The following is a 16,373-nucleotide window of genomic DNA, read 5'->3' on the forward strand; positions in this document are numbered from 1 at the left end:
GGAGTTGGGGTAAATTGGAAGGGGAGGTGAATCACGAGAGACTATGGACTCTGAAAAACAATCTGAGGGGTTTGAAGTGGCAGGGGGCTGGGAGGTTGGGGTACCAGGTGGTGGGTATTATAGAGGGCACGGATTGCATGGAGCACTGGATGTGGTGAAAAAATAATGAATACTGTTTTTCTGAAAATAAATAAATTGAAAAAATTAAAAAAAAGAAAAAAAGAAGTATTAGAATCTTTAAGTGAGATTATTATCAATGTTGCTTATAGAATGAAAGTTTTAAGTGTCATTATTATTTAGAGATATAGTCTCAATTATTTACCAGTCATATTATTTTGCATGTCTGGAGCTCTCTTTAAAAATATTCCAGAAAAAAAAAGTAGGATGAATAGATGAAGGATTAGCAAAACTAATTGCTAAAAGGTTAATTTTTGAAGTTGGGTGATGGGTACACGGGTACGTTACTATTAAACATGAAGGGGAAAAAAAGCCTGGAAAACATATCAAAACCCACTTGAATTATTCTGATACATCTTATCACAGAACTGAATTTTATGCCTAGCCTTTAGACTCATTGGAATAGCTTTTTGCTTTCCACTATGAGTCTATTGTACACTCCAGTAATCACACTATTTTCCAAATTAAAGTTAAAACTTTCACCCTTGTGGTACCTGGGTGGCTCAGTGGGTTAAAGCCTCTGCCTTCGGCTCAGGTCATGATCCTGGGGTTTGGGGATCGCGCCCTGCATCGGCATTAGCATTGGGCTCTCTGCTCAGCAGGGAGCCTTTCTCCTCCTCTCTGCCTGCTCTCTGCCTACCTGTGATCTCTGTCAAATAAATAAACTCTTAAAAACAAACAAACAAACAAAACTTTCACACTCATTACTGCACTGGCCCCAGACAAGAGAGCCATCAACTAATTTTATGAAAGAACCCAAGAGGCACAGTTACAGCTCTGCCAGGACAGCACTCCTCTTATTCTCTCTCCTGGTGGGGGGAAAAATTAGGTGTATTTTTTTTTTCCTCAAGCAAATTGCAGAATATGGCTTGCTACTCTTTTGCACCTTGCACCACATCTTACATATGCTAAGATCTTAATGACTCTCTGCTGAGATTTTACAATAATTTCTGGGTAACATGAGAGCTATCCATCCATGTCTTAGAAATCACAAGCAGAACTTCAAACGCATCCACTCAGGCAAGAAATCTTAACTTCAGTATTTTAACCAGTACTCTTAAAATGGACATTTGCATACTTTGCCATCTATAATATACTTCAGCATGTATCTATTAAATTTCTACTTAAACTCTAGGAGTTGCCCTGTTAAAAATGCAGTTGAGGGATGGTTAACTGGTATTATAATCAGGAAACCCATACTCAAGGCAGATTTATGTTATCCATAGGCAGATTCTGTTATCCATAATTAGATCAGCATCCAATGTTCTGCTCAGTATATTAAATATCAGGGACATTATTGGGGAACACAGACTAACATAAAATCAAAAAGTTGCTCTTATTGGTGAAATTAGTTTCAAGATATACGGATTGTCTAAATTTATTTCCAATCCTTGCATGGGCAGGTTATCTGAATCCATGCTGGCCTATAGTTCACAACTTCCACAAAGATGGCACCTGGGGATTAATCACCCTTTCTTTTAGGACTACTGGTTGTCTGATACCAGGCAGAAACATAAGCAAATCCTCTGGAATGCTGCCTTGTCTGCCCCAAGTAAACCCCTCTTACAAGGCAAGTTAAAGAATCTAAAAGGACAGAAAGCTAGGACTGCACTGAACTTACCAACTGAAGTCCTCTGCGCTGGCTTTGCTGAAGAATGTTTCTTTAATGAATGTCTGAACACGTGTCAGGGTTCAGCCTAACATGTTTCATTATAACCTGGTAATAAGGATGTAAAAGACTGGCTTTCCCATACCTACTTCAGTATTTGTGACCACTACCTATCTACCAAAAAGGATCTAAGAGTTGAAAATGACAAAGCTAGCTTGGGTCAGTTCATAACATTTGAAACATACAAAGGCATATTTCTCAAATTTATTTTAAACATTTCACATTAAATGAAATTTAACCATAGTCATTACAGAGCATCACCACAATAGTACACACAAAGAACTTTTAAAATAAAAGACAAAAGAATACAACCTTCAACAAGTTAAATGCCACTTTACCATGTAAACAAAAATAAAACCCTGATGCTAAAAAGATACATATTCAGAGGTAAAATACATTTACAAAACACTTAAACATTAACATAATCCACTAGATCACATTCTTTGCAAGAGAGTACAAATATTAGTACTCTACATCTACAAAATTTCAGAATCCTGTTAAAATCAAAACCATCTCTGGTTTATGATACAGCACAATTCATAAGGCAAAAATAGAGGCATTATCATCCAGTTCTTTAATTTCACTTTTGTATTTTAAGGCAAACTTGGAACTTTTTGCTTAGTATTTTAAAATAAACGGGACTTACACAAGATAACTTGACAAAATTAACAATAAATTATCTCTAGTTAAATATGCATAATATAAAAGACATATGGAAAACAATTTTTCTCTCTACAGAGATGTAAACTGGATTTTTATTGACTCTATATTCACACCAATAAGAAAACTTGTAAACCTAAGTATTTAAAACTTACTATATTTTGCACTCTTTTCCAATGTGTATCAACACTGAATCAATATACTGTAAGTGAAAATCCAATATATATCCAGCCACAGAATAAATGTATTTAATTAAATCATGTCTAATTAAAGTGCTGTTTTACAAAGAAAAAAAAAAGGTTAAGAAGTAGAACTGGATGTTAACTTGACATGTGACATCTTATAATTTCTTAGCTTTCAGACTACAGAGGTTATAGAGGTTATCACAAGTTTATTGAACTTTTAAGCAGTATATTTATTGTAGAATCTGATTTTCCTGAAAATGAGCACTTAGGTGACAATACCAGAAATCCAACACCAAAACTGAAAACAAAGCATTATATGTACATATATTTCCTTCAATGTTAGCCAGAGTCTTGATAACATAGTATGTAATTTTTTAAAGTTTCTATAATTTTATTTTTCTAATAGAAAATATATTAATCAATTCCAGGAAGTTTGGAGTTCTAGAAATACTTTTACCATGATTCTTTTTAATGTCAGTAAAACCTAATTGGACACTAAAGGACACAAATGTCTACACATAAATTAGGTCTCTAATCACTTTTGATGATTTTGGCTACAAGGAATTAAATTAAAACTTTACCATAATAGTTATTTGGGTACAGAGCTCCCTCACCATACTTTACTCTTTGAATGAAAAGATTTGTATCTTATTTGTATTTCTAGCCCTGACAGGATCTGGCACAATATCATGTATACAAAGTAGACCCTCCAAAATTTGTCAAGCTCTCAAAATAATTTTTGAAAACCTAGTGCCATTTTCCTGTCATTAAATACCACTTCCTATAGTTTAATATTCATTCATATTTGAAACAATGTTAGCAATAACCTATGGAACTTACATAAACATCCTTTGGGCTACATTAAAAATCACCTAACTTCTGTTACTATATTTAACAAACTTTAAATAGCCAAACATTCCTACCAGATTAAGTCTTCATAATTACGGAAGGCAAGTATCTTCCAAGTGATGAGATTAATTTCTATTTCCACTGTCCCCTTTTTTCCAATATATTTCTGGACAATCTTAAATAGGTTTCTCCCCTTTGCCTGAGTATATAAATTATTTCTAGTATCTTTAATGGTGGGAATTTATAATAAAATATTTTGATGTTTTTTAACTTAAGAAACATGTGACTTTAAATACATAATTTGTCAGAAAATATTCATGATGAAACTTCTCACAAATCTGTATGAGAAGGTCTATTGTAAAGTTATCAGTTGTCAGGTTACAATACCTCTGGCTATTATGAATAGTACCGTAGGTTTGGTAAACCCAAAGTTAGTATTTCTAAAGTTTGGGGTTTCATTTCTTTTTATAGGTTTTTGTAATTTATTCGCTGGTATATGGTTCCTACTATTGCCCAAGATGTTTCACATTTAGTCTTTAGCAGGATAAAGTTTAGATTTTTCCAAAACAATGATCAATGTAGGCCTTTGGTCTAATTCACCAAGTGATTATATGTTTTATAACAATTTGATAGTGGGGATAATGATAAATGAGTAAAACATTGTTAAGATGTATAGTATAGATCTGTTTACAATTAAAATAGGTTTTTACAGTCTTTCCAATTCCTTTATCTTTGGGGGAGAGAAGATTAAAAATAGTATTAATGCATTTAACAATTTGACATAAACGAAAAAAACTGAGTTGAAGACTTAAAATTAAGTATGTAATGAAATCTCTTTTAAATTGCTTTCCTTTAAACTAATAAGAACAGATACTACACTTGATCTTAGCCAAAAGGCCGAGAAGTAATTAAATTGCTTTTCTTTAAATAAAGTCTAGGCCAATCACAATAGTGCACCTTGTTTCTATTCAATAGGTTTATTCAAATCAATTAAAAAGTTATTGCTATATATCATTATGTCATTCAAACAAGCAACATAGAAAATACTCAGCCTGTCAATGTTATTAGTAGCTCCTGTTGAGTTCTTATTAGGAAGAGACTAAAAATCACTTGCAAGGTTTTATAATCTGTGCAAATATTCATAAAGCATACTACTTACATGATTAAAGATGACTTTACATAGTTTTGTACTATATTTTAAATCTACACTGGCAGTTAATGGAAGAACAAGAAAAACTGCAAATTGCCAGGCTATACATAGTAACATAGATGCTAAATGAACAAACCTATGTTTTATAATTACAAATGGCTTCTTAACAACAGCTTGGAATATTATGGCACTTAAGAATGCAGTATAAATTTTTTCTTAGGAAACAAATATACACTGGTTTTGCGGAGTCTATAGAGATAATAAGCAGGTTTAAAAAAAAAAAAAAAAGAAAAGAAAATTAAACAACTACAGTACCAAAAATTATAAGTATCGATATCCTAATAAAATGCAAAGTAATATATTCAAGACTAACAGATATTTTCTAAAACATGCTAAAACAAAATGAGCTGACCACTTATTTTAAATAAGCTGTCACTGGCTATAGCAAACAGTCTTGCTTGTTTCTTTAGTCAAAGTAGAACCAAATTTAGAACGATTACTCAAGTAAACATTGAGTTCCAGTTTTCCTCAGTAACTTTAAAATATCCAATTACCTAAGAAGTGTACAAAGTAATGCATAACTGCCTAGTGCTTTATATTTAATGCATATATTTGTCTTTAAAAAGGACATATATCTAGCACTAGAAGAAGATAAAAAAATGCATCTTTTTTTAAATCACTACTCAGGAACCATGAAAAGTATAACATGGGCTATTTAGAGGATTTTTGGATGTTAACATTAGCATAATCACTAACATTTTTAATAAGCACAAACCATGCCAGTAAAAATGAAAAAAATACTATTAAAACATGTCATGCATATCTCATACTGAACATCCAAAAGAACATTATTATAGCCTTTTACAGATCCTACAGTTAGCACCATTTTTATATCTGAACACTGTGAAAAAGCAACTAAGGGTCTTAAAAAACTAAAATTATTATAAGGATATGTAGAAAAAATCAGTACTGCTAAGGGTGGTACTAAACATTTGTCAAATATTTACATCAACACTGGGAAGCCACTGTACTATGAAAAAAATAAAACTGAAACTGATATGCTTAACTTTCTATCCATGCTTAGCATAGCACAGGTTAGTAACTAAATTCATCCAGCATTAACCTGCCCTATAAAAAAGGCATAAACAGGAAATATCTGGCTTCTTAATATAAGCCTCCAAAAAATGATGATAGTAAAAGCATTTGTTTTGCAAACTTATTACATCTCCAGCCCTAAAGCCATTTCATAGGAAGAATATCCTGGTGACTCACTATGGTATATAATTTACAATCCTTAAAAGTACCCCCCTCAAAAAAGCAGCCCTTTATTTGTTTAAAATGTGAAGCATATGAATTTATATCCAACAGACAGTATCAGCATTTTGTCTAGTCTTTCAATACACTCCCACATCTAAGCATCTCTCATCCTAGTAAATCATGGTGCATATATCAAGAAAGAAGGAGAGCTAATTTTTTTTTAAAGCAGCAAGATTTTCTCCACATGTACACTAATGAACATAAAACTACTCTATGCCAGTATTAGGGGGAAAAGTGCACAATTAAATTGGCAAGATCTTTCCTTTTTTTTTTTTTGATTATTGATTCACTGTATAATCAAGAGCAACCAAAGCTACTTGTCAATTCAAAGTACCCAACAGAACTTTGAGTCTTCATGCCATTTCAAGTTAAAGAGAAAGATATGTAGCTTTCGGATTTCAGAAAATGCGACATCCTTTCATGCGGCACAAGGTTCATCACAACACGATTCCCACCAGTGCACACTTGTCAAAGTGCTGTTAATCCGAAGTTGCAGCGACAGTATATCATGCCAGCTGAATCCAGCCACGTATCTGAGATAGGGTCATATTTCTGCACGGTATTCAGATAGGAAGACCCTGAGTGACCACCAACTACATAAAGGTAGTTATCAACTACTGCAGCACCAACCCCTAGGAAAAGTGGGTAAAAATAGGAAAAAACATGTTAACCATGAAGTTGACTTCTCCCTAAAAATAAATTTGTATTTTAATGTTTTCTCAAAATACATTTCAATAATCTACTGTTAATTATACAAGCAACATCGCCATACATACTTACTGGGAGAAAAAAATCCCCTAACATGAAAGCAAGAGTTGAAGTCTTCCTTCATCTCTCCTTCCCAATCCTACTCTCTCCTCTACCACAGAAAAATACAAAGAATGTAGTATATGTCTTTCCATATGCTTACTTTTGTTTATACTTACATATTTTCAACAAATCATTCATCTTTATCAGGTTTTTAAGTATGTTGAAAATATCTGAAACATATCTTGAACCATACAACTTATGCTTTTAAAAATTGTACCGTAAATACTGTTATACACACTACCCAAGAGAACAAGACTACCCAATGTTTTTTTCACATTCTTGTTATTTTACAACTTTCCCTCTTATGCAAGAAATATCCTTAAAGCATTTCCATCAACTTAAAACCTTCCCCTTAAAATTATGTGCTAGAAGTTTGGGTTCAAAGGTAATTTCTATTCTTCAAAGATTTTTTTTTTTCCTCTGGGAACCCTGAAATCCAACCTTTCCTATATCTCCAAACACCCTCCAAATGTGAGAGTATTTGAAAGGTAAACTACAGACTAATGTACAAAAAAAAAAAAAAATCCAAATTCTGTGTGAGTGTGTAACATATAAAAAGATGACATTTGCTATGTGGACAGAAGAGTTTCTGTAAGATACATTCTATTCCCACCATTTCTAGAAATGTGTTCTCCCAACTTTAAGTAGATGATAATATGCACACTGGCATATTAAAATCACAGTATAGAAATCTGTGTAGTTTTGTCAAATCAGCTGTCTCTCAAGTGTAGCACAATAAAGTTTTTTGTTTTGTTTTGCTGGACAAGTAATACTCTTACTATTATATTCCAAGGTACTACTATTCCAAGAATATCACTATAAGAAATATCATCCTCTATGTTTAGATATTATTTAGTTATTATTACCTGTTCTGGGTTCTTTCATTGGTCTACATACAGTCCACTGATTCTGATGAGGGTCATATCTTTCAATGCTTGACAAATGTGAGACACCATTATGTCCACCCACCACAAAAATAAAGCCTAGCATGACACCCACACCAAAGTGAATCCTTTTATCTGCCATAGATGCAACCATCTCCCAGGAGTCCTTACTTGGGTCATAACGCTCCACACTGCAAATATTCACAAAAGAAAGAATTAATTTGCATATTTTTTGTGCCATTTCTTCCTACCAAAGCAAAACTAAAACCTACCATAGTTTTAGAAGTTCCAACAGACAGATATAAAACAAGAGTAGTTTGTTCCAGATGTTTACATTTTGCTGATAAAACCGCAGTGATAAAAGCTTACCTTGTAAACTGCAAGCAATAATACCCATATGCTATTCCATTATATCATACAAGCAGCAGGGTATATTAAGGGCATAAAACTTCTGAAATCAGGAAACCTGGGTTCAAGTACTAATGCTGTATACTTCGAGTTGAATGAACCCTAGCCCTAACACTATGGGTATGTGTAATCCTAGATATGCCCCTTCTGCTCACCTGAAAAAATGGGGATAACTTAACCTCAAAGGATTCATATAAGAATGAAGTCAAATGAGTATGCATGTTCTGAAAGAACTCTGAAAATCACAAATTAAATATAAATGTTTTCCAAGGACAGTAAGGATCTTCTACATAGCTAAGGAAAAGGGAAGATTAAAAAAAGGAAAGGAAAGGAAATTTTTTATCTTACAGAAGTTGTGGTGGTTTACTGTAAAGCAAACACTGCAGATTACATAACACAAACTGGCCAATCATAATAATCTCAGAGTGATGTAGGAGAATTCAGGGGTTTAAGTCAAGTCTGCATTCCAGAGAACACCTGGCATTTCCAAGCTGCATTATGGATATCCAAAGCAGATGAGAATTTCCAAAAAAGCTTCCCTAGAAAATCCCAGAGGGCCTTTATAGCTCTATTTTGACATGAGTGGGTACAAAGGCAGGCTTGCTGAGCTTGTTCTGGTCCTAAACTAACTTCTCAAGAAAGCCTGAAGCAGTTGAGAGTCAGTAGCATAATTCTGGAGTACAAAGCAGAGACTAGACTGTAAACTAGACTAGAATATAGACAAAACTATAAATATTTCTGAAAGAACACTGGGATAAAAGCCATTAGAGCCAAATTACTGGACCAGAAGAGTTGATAAACTTTAGTAAGAACTTAAACTCCAAGAGCACTATCTCCCAAAAGAAATACTCAATTTTTATCTTAAAAATTTCCGCCAGCACATTTTCAAAGAATAAAAATGCATGGCTCTGCCCCAAATACTTTTCCTTCAACTAAGGGAGCAATAAAAAGGAGGAATACTTTAGCTTATAGAGAAATAAAAATTTATAGATGAAATGCTATTGTGCTCTTGCCTTCTCACTTAACAAATCACAATATACTCTTCCATTAAATGTTCACAATCAATAAAAGACACATCACTTTAGTCACTATTAGAGAAAATCTTTGGAACAGCAATTTTCAACAAAGGCTCAGAATTATTAATTTTCCATATAAGCAAGTCACTTTATGCTTTCATTTTTCTCGTATATTTTTCTCCTTTATTCAGAAATGCTACAAAATGCAGAAACCTCAAATTCAGACTCCAGCAGAACTCAGGTACACAATGATACACGCATGATTATAGAATAAGAATCCAAAAAGGAATATTTAAATAAGGCTTTATGTTTATGATGCATAATATATAAGCATATAGGAATTACATTTTCACTTTTTATTCTGCTAAGCAATGCAGTAACAGACCATTTATAAACACACATACACCCGTATTTATATAAATTCGTCACCCAAAATCTAAAGTTGTCTAACTTCATTTTATAATCAGATCTCTGAATTTTAAAATCTAATCCAATTATATTAAATGAATGAATTTAAAATTTTGTTAAGAGGAATCTTTTTTAGCTTTGTATTAAATCCTCATATAAAACAATTGTAACTACACTCATAGAGCAGATTAAATTTCAAATGCCTAACAATATTACTTTAAAAACTAAGAAGGGAAGTTCATTCACACATACCAGTTGTGTAAGAATTATTGTTAATGAGACTTTAAAAATCTACAAGCATATACAACTTCATTAAGTTAAATACCTGTTCATGTGGGCAGGACCATACCCACCAATGGCATATATCATTCCATCCAACACGGCTGCAGCAAAACAGCTTCTTGTTGTAGTCATTGGTGCCACAGGTTGCCATTTTCTTATTTTAGGAATATATTTCTCTACAGATTGTAAATAAGATTGTCCATCATAACCACCTAAAGCATAAAGTTCTCCTGCAAGTACTACTACTCCAAGGGTACTTCGGCTTTCATTCATTCTCTCAAGAGAAGTCCAGGTATTTGTATCAGGATTCCAGCATTCTACTGAATTTTCATGTTTTCTGATAGTGATGCCAGGACGCACGTTAGTTTCAATACCACCTATAACATACACTTTTTGGTCTAAAACACATATTCCAAATTCATAGCGAGGAATGTTTAGGGGTGCCAAACCAATCCAAGAGTCATTCTGAGGAAAGTACATCTCCACACTGAAGAATAAGCAGAAAAAAATTAAATTTTAAAAATCAAAATGGCCCCAAACAAAAATGTTTAATCTCCTTAGTAATCAGCGACATGCCAATTAAAACCACAACAAGCCATAACATACTTTCTAGACTGGCAAAAATTTAAAGTCAGATGGTAACAGCTGTTGGCAAGAATGTGAGCAAGAAACGCATACTCTGCTGGTGGGAGCATGAACTGGTACAAACTACGCTGGAAAACAATTTTACATTATCTGTTAAAACTGAAGGTACACAAATGTTCTGATTCGGCAATTTCGTTCATGTGTATCTACACTACTGAATGCCCGTTATAGTCAGTTTTGCACCAGGACATACATACAGAAATGTTTATAGCAGCACAGCACAATCATCCATCAAAAGGAGAATGGATAAATAAGATGTGGTATATCACCCTAAACTGAGCAATTCCATTCCTAGATATGTATCCAAAAGAAATGCACACATTTATGCATGATGGTCACAGCAGCGTTATTTATAACAGTCAAAAACTGGAAAGAGTTCAAAGGTTCATCAACTATAAAACAAATAAATAAAATGTGGCATATCAGAGATTTCAGCAATGAAAATAAATACAGCTAAATGTAACAGGAATGAATCTTTTTCCTTTAACAGAAATGAAATCTTACACCTATAATGCCAAGGGAAAGAAGCCAAAAGAATACATTCTGTATAGTTTATTTATACCAAGTCCAAAGACATTTCTAATCTCTAGATTAGAAATGAGGATATTGGTTACGTTTGGGGAGGACAGAGAGGAAACTCCAGAGTGGTTTCTGGGTGTTGGTCATGTACTATTTCTTGAACTGGTTTGTTAATATTCACTTTGTGATAATTCACTGACCTGTACACTTGGGATTTGTGCATTCTTCTGTATGTGTGTAACACTTTAATTCTTATAATTAACATATTCATTGTAAAAAGAAAGTATTATATTATACCCATATACTATAATACCATATACCAATTTAACAAACTATTGCTTCATGTAATCTCACAGATGAAATTCACAAACATATTTATTGTTCAGTAAGAAAACACAACCCTGAAGAATATATGTAGCATTATTGTATTTGTATAAAAATATGTAAAACCTAATGCTATATTGGGGCACATAAATATGTGGCAAAATTACAATGAAAAGCAAAGAAATAATATGCAGAAAATTCAGAATAGTGGTCACTTTTAGGAGAGAAAAGGAGATGCATCAAGGAAGGATACAAGGGAATTTAAAGGTATTGTTTATTTTTTATGCTGGTTGATAAGTACTTGGATTTTTCTTTATACCTTGCATGCAAACTATATATGGTCTCTTGAAAGTATTCATACTTCATTTCAATGTCTCCAAACTCAGTAACATAAAATATATATTCAAACTCAATAACATAAAATATATATTCTCTATCCAGTATGATTAAAGAACATTCATTCATTAATTACTGAGTGCCTATATACAGTTTTGTTATACTGCTTGTTTTAAAATGTGAATTTGTTCTGATGAAAATGATACATCAGGGAATTATCTGACCTTCATGAAAGCAGTTTGAGTGAGGTGGTGGGGACAAATCTTGACTGGAGTGATTCAAGAAAGAATAGGAGATGAGGGAAAACAGCGGATATCAAATGTTCCAAGGACTTTACTATAAGGATTAAAACAGATATAAGACAGATGTAAGGATAAGCAGAGAAAGACCACGGCCTCCAGGGAAGATTGATTTAATCTGGGAGCCTAAAACAGAACATGTTTGCATGCTAATGGCAAGGATGTAGTACAGTGGGGGAAGGTGATGTAAGAAGAGATATGCGATAAATTCAAGAGCAGAGCCCTTGTGCAGAGGAGAGGAAATGGAAGCAGTAAGTAGAGAAATGGAGGAACAGGTCTCAGAAACAAATAACCTGGTGGATTTGGAGATCAGAAGACAAGACAGTACTCTTCTGATTGCTTCTATCTTTTGAGAGAGTAAGAGATAGTCATCAGCTGAGAGCTGAAAGCTGAGGGTTGGACGGGGTTGGATGTCCTTATGGAGAGAAAAGGTATAAAACAGTCCTCCAAGGAAGTGGAGAGTAAATTACTTAGGGAAATGAAAGGGGTTGTTGGCAGTGGTAGGTGTCTTAAATGAGATCACTTAAGATGGGTATGTGCGTTTCTCTAGCCACATATTGCTGCTCGGGTGCAGCCATGGCGTAAGAGGAGAACTGATTCTAACTAGAAGAGTATGACTGAAGAAGGGTAAGGGAGCCATGAGTATATTAAAGGAATGAAAACAGTGATGTTCCTAGAATCTAAGCTGAGTAAGGAGTGAAAGTGAGGACATGTAGTGATCAGTGAGCAGTTAAGTTTTCTGAATATAGGGCCAAAAATTAAAAGTTTTGAAGGCAACAAAGAATGACTGCAGATGTACTGAAATAAATAAGCTCATAAGAAAGGACATGGTAGTCAGAGAATGGAATGTATGTAACCAAGATTTCTGAAGTTTGAAGTCACTGGTAATGGCAAAATTGAAGTATAATCATGAGAATAGTGCCTGAGGTAAGGCAAAAAAGACTGTTAGAAGTGAGATCAAGAAGAGAGGCAAAGTTGTTGTATAACTGTGGATGGGGATGTTGAAATCAGTAAGAATGACTATACAGAATGATGAGAAAGACAGTAAGCCAGTTATAAAAATATTCAGTGAATAAAGTTATTAAAGGGGTTGCAGATGCTGGCAACATGAAGGTATCAAATGATGCAGCCTAATGGCAAATGCTTGGAATGAATTGAGATTTTGTAGAAGGGGGAGATAAAAAAAAATCTAAGAAGTAGATATGAGGAACAAAGAAAACACTTAACCAACCTTTAGGACCTGTGATACATGAGGTATGGGGAAACAAAACAAAACAAAACAGGTTTGAGAGGGCTTTGGCAAAAAACAGTATCTTTAAACATGTCATATTTCATTAGACCAACTAATTAAAAATAAAGGGGATATTTTTAATGATTAAATATAAATTCAAAAAGATATGGCAGACAGATTTGAGGAGTCAAAAAGAAAAGGACTGGGCAGGGCGCCTGGGTGGCTCAGTGGACTAAAGCCTCTGCCTTCGGCTCAGGTCATGATCCCAGAGTCCTGGGATCGAGCCCCACATCGGGCTCTCTGCTCCGCGGGGAGCCTGCTTCCTCTTCTCTCTGCCTGCCTCTCTGCCTACTTGTGATCTCTGTCTGTCAAATAAATAAATAAAATCTTAAAAAAAAAAAAGAAAGAAAGAAAGAAAGAAAAGGACTGGGCTATTAAGATAAATTAGATGATATATATGACCATACAGTAACAGTGTAATAAAAAACAGTACATTTGGGTTATGTCCCAGGTTCCTAGCACAGAGCTCCTAAACTTCTTGGAAATTTCCTGAGTGATAGGAATATCTTTTGTTATTTACAATGATCTCTTTTCAATTACACCTCAGTTTATGCTACTGAAGTGACTACAAGTGGCCACCTAGATCGCTTCAGCATGGGGGCCAGAAACCAGAGGTGGCAATAATGTGATTAACAGTCTGAGGTTGAGCTCAATCACCAAGGGCCAATGATTTAATCAATCATACCCTCACAATGAAATCGCCATAAAACTCCCTCCCTAAACAATGGGGTTTAGAGAGCTTCTAGGCTGGTAACACACAGAGATGCTAAGAATGGGTGGCATACCAGAGAGGGCATGGAAGCTCTGTCCCTTTCCTCCCCACACCCTGCTCAATGTATCTTCTTCCATTTGGTTGTTCCTCAGTTGTATCCTTTGTAACAGATTGGTAGGTAAAGCACTTCCCTGAGTCCTATGAGTCATTCTAGCAAACTTGAGCAGGGGCTATTGTGGGAACCTCTGAACTTTCACTCTTCTAGACAGAAATGCAGGTAACGTGAACACCCCATTTGTGGACAGTATCTTAAGTGGGGATAGTCTTCTGGGACTAAGCCCTTAATCAGTGGGGGCTGAGCTAACTCTGGATACTGTCAGATTACTGGACATGCATTTAGTGTTGGAGAAATGGAAAACTGATTGGTATGAGAAAAAAACCTCTCAATGATAAGAGTTCAGCTATGATAATGGATTTTCAGAAGTGATTTAGGTAAACCATGATACAAGATATAAAGGTTCTAATCCTTATGGTTTTTTAAGGCAAATGAATAATTATTTTTCTTGGAATCTGACCTGTGACTCAGAGCACTGAGGTGAGTAGTGTCATGTGTGGTGTGGCTCGAAGTCCATTTAACATTAAATGTATGTGCACAGTTATTCTAAATCACTTCAAATGTACTGCCATCTTATGACTCCCTATGTGTGAACAGAAATAATACTCAGAACTTCCTGAGATTCCTTAAGCCACCTACCCAATCCCCACTTTCCTCTTTTGCATACCTCCTTCCTTTTCTAAAGGGAAAAATGAGGCTATTGGATAGTATCTATCTTTTTTTTTTTAAGATTTTTATTTATTTATTTGACAGAGAGAGATCACAGCAGGCAGAGAGGCAGGCAGAGAGAGGGGAAGGGAAGGAAGCAGGCCCCTGCTGAACAGAGAGCCCGATGCGGGACTCGATCCCAGGACCCTGAGATCATGACCTGAGCCGAGGCAGCGGCTTAACCCACTGAGCCACCCAGGCACCCGGATAGTATCTATCTTAAACTCCTTCTCCCATCTCTCCCCATGCCAGCAAACCTATCCTCATATTATGGTTTTAGGACATAAAGAGTCCCTCTTCCTCATATGTAAAACCTTCTACCTTTGGGACACCTGGGTGGCTCCATTGGTTAAGCATTATGCCTTTGGTTCAGGTCATGATCCCAGGGTCTTGGGATCAAGTCCCACTTCTAGCTCCTTGCTCAGCAGGAAGCCTGCTTCTCCTCTACCTGCTGTTCCCCCTGTTTGTGCATTCTTTCTCTCTGACAAATAAGTAAATAAAATCTTTAAAAACAAACAAACAAAAAAATGCTTCTACCTTTACTTTTGATACCAACCCCTTACAATTTCCTCTAAAATCTTGCTTTATCAATGACCATTCCTCTATCCTGTATCTTTACCTTATTCTTCTTTACCAGCATCTGATAATAAACATACTGCTGTCTCTCTCTCTTCAAGAACAAAATAAACAAAAACTATCATTTTGCCTTACCTCTCTCCTCATCTCAGCCAAGATTCTTAGAAGTCTTCAGTTTATTTCCTTATTTTTTATACCCATCTCAATCTGCTATAATATATCCACAGCATTCCTAAAATTCTGCTGAAATTACTTCACCAAAAGTCATTAATGATCTCCATATAGCCAAGTTCAAGAGCCACTCTTCTATCTTTATCTTTCTGGAACATTCCTTAGCATTTTACATTGTTGATCACACGTCTTCCTTCTTGACACATTTAAATTGCTTGGCTTTCATGACACTATTCTTATTCTCTCTTGATTCTCCTACTTCTAAGATTGCTCTTAGCCTTCTTCTTGAACATTAATGTTCCCCAGAGGTTCATTTATGAACCAATCTTTTTTTCCTTTCTATATGTTCTAAGTGGGTAGAAAGAAGAGACATTTAAACCCGTCAAGAAGTCCAGAAGACTTCATGGTTTTAAATTTATACCTCCAAATGATACTACATGCCAATAACTTCCAAATATCCAGCTTTGATCCATTCGCTGAGCTTTTGCAATCATTTCCGGCTAGTGAGTCATCCTTCACTTGGATATTTTTTTTTTTTTAAAGATTTTATTTATTTATTTGACAGAGAGAGATTACAAGTAGGCAGAGAGGCAGGCAGAGAGAGAGGAGGAAGCAGGCTCCCTGCTGAGCAGAGAGCCCGATGTGGGACTCGATCCCAGGACCCCGAGATCATGACCTGAGCCGAAGGCAGCGGCTTAACCCACTGAGCCACCCAGGCGCCCTTTCACTTGGATATTTAATAGGCATTTCAAACTCAGTATGTCCAAAACAGAACACACTACTTTCCCCTTTAAAATGGCTTCTCCTCCTATATTCTCTCTCACGTTATATAAGATTCATCCAGTATCTAACCAAGAAATCT

General features: G+C 35.0%; 1 protein-coding gene and 1 pseudogene across 3 annotated transcripts in view; both read right to left on the bottom strand.

Annotated features, from left to right (window-relative positions):
* Positions 1-2,035: 2,035 nt before the first annotated feature.
* Positions 2,036-16,373, bottom strand: part of KLHL28 (kelch like family member 28) — a 41,508-nt gene continuing 27,170 nt past the window's right edge. For all 3 annotated transcript variants that reach the window (XM_045069055.1, XM_045069060.1, XM_045069050.1), the window contains exons 3-5: positions 9,859-10,302; positions 7,684-7,892; positions 2,036-6,639 (exon numbers count right to left, since the gene is read on the bottom strand). In XM_045069055.1, the coding sequence (XP_044924990.1) occupies positions 6,476-6,639; positions 7,684-7,892; positions 9,859-10,302 (817 nt within the window). In that variant the 3' untranslated portion in view covers positions 2,036-6,475. The remainder of the gene's footprint in view (positions 6,640-7,683; positions 7,893-9,858; positions 10,303-16,373) is intronic.
* On the bottom strand, positions 4,335-4,449 carry LOC123390602 (annotated as a pseudogene).

The sequence above is a fragment of the Mustela putorius genome, unplaced genomic scaffold (genome assembly GCF_011764305.1).
Source record: "Mustela putorius furo isolate JIRA1106 unplaced genomic scaffold, ASM1176430v1.1 tig00000129_pilon_pilon_pilon, whole genome shotgun sequence".
Classification (NCBI taxonomy): Eukaryota; Metazoa; Chordata; class Mammalia; order Carnivora; family Mustelidae; genus Mustela; species Mustela putorius.